A 1,201-nucleotide genomic window follows, 5' to 3' on the forward strand; every position below is an offset into this window, starting at 1 on the left:
ATAGATGACCTGCATAGATGACCTGCTTAACTTTCTCTGTCTTGTACTACTCTAAGCCAGTCCTCATGTAGCTATACATATCTCTCACCGAAGCTAGTACTTTAGAAGACAATATAACTTGCTTAAGCCCATTTCTTTCTTTGCATAAAAGAATCTAAGGTGTGTCTTTTTTCAATCTTATCTGACTGAATTAATTGAGCCAAGACATTGGATTTACCATGTTGTATTTATTGAAATTAAACTATGGACCATGTGTAATGAAATTGAACTGTAGGCAATTTGTATATGGTAAACTTTTGTCCCCTCAGCCCACATGCTGCAGAAGAGGATACTGTCATTTCTAAGTCCAAGGAAGAGAACAGTGAGACCACCAATGAAGGAGTGCAGGATGGAGATGAGAAGGTGCATGCCAGACTGCTCAGTGACGTGAGCAAGATCAGCAAAAGAAAGTAAGTAATTGATATAGTGGAGAGGGAGTCAATCTGCATAGGATGGGCTAAGTTTATAATTCTAATATAGTTCTATGAGTTACAGTCTCAAATACATTAACTTTTTGACAGCCTCAAATCCCTAACACTAGCTCAGTGCTCAGGTGCTTTAGTTTATTGAGGATTTGAGTAGACAACATATATTAACAGACTATAAACCATTTGTTGATAATTACCTTTTCTCTCCTATCAGATTGAGTGCTGGAAATAAGAAGCCACAAGCTAAACTGCTCAGTGATGTGAGCAAGGTCAGCAAGAAGTAAGTATTCTGATTTTGTAGAAAGAGAGAGGATCTGCAGAGGCTGGTATGAAGTTTTGATATGTGATGTATTTCTGATTGTTGCAGTCTCAAATATATAAACAACTTTGAAAGGCTCAAATTCCTGAACACCAGCTTAGTACTCCAGTGAGCCTTTGAGCACACATTGGAAGAGCATATAGTATAAATTACATGACCATCCTCAAGGATTAAATAATGATTAATGAAAAGAAATGTTGTATTTTTTTTTTTTTTGCAAAGAATCACTGAAGAAAGAAAAACTCTGTAACCAAGTGCACAGTCGATCTGCATCATAATATAATTGTCTTGCATAACTCACCTGAGCCAATTCTCTTGTATATCTATATATCTCACCTGAATTAGTGCTCTTGTAGACCTGCATAACTCACTGAATTAATACTTCCATAGGAGACCATTATCTTCCTGAAGTCGA

The 1,201-nt window shown here is 36.6% G+C and overlaps 1 protein-coding gene across 1 annotated transcript in view; it reads left to right on the forward strand.

Annotated features, from left to right (window-relative positions):
* The window catches only part of LOC119591389 (U3 small nucleolar RNA-associated protein 14 homolog A-like), a gene marked incomplete in the record, with an annotated part of 13,561 nt that overhangs the window by 2,496 nt on the left and 9,864 nt on the right, over positions 1-1,201 (forward strand). Inside the window, 2 exon segments of the mRNA XM_037940128.1 lie at positions 309-449; positions 682-747. Of these exon segments, the coding sequence (XP_037796056.1) occupies positions 309-449; positions 682-747 (207 nt within the window).

The sequence above is a fragment of the Penaeus monodon genome, chromosome 28 (assembly GCF_015228065.2).
Source record: "Penaeus monodon isolate SGIC_2016 chromosome 28, NSTDA_Pmon_1, whole genome shotgun sequence".
NCBI lineage: Eukaryota > Metazoa > Arthropoda > Malacostraca > Decapoda > Penaeidae > Penaeus > Penaeus monodon.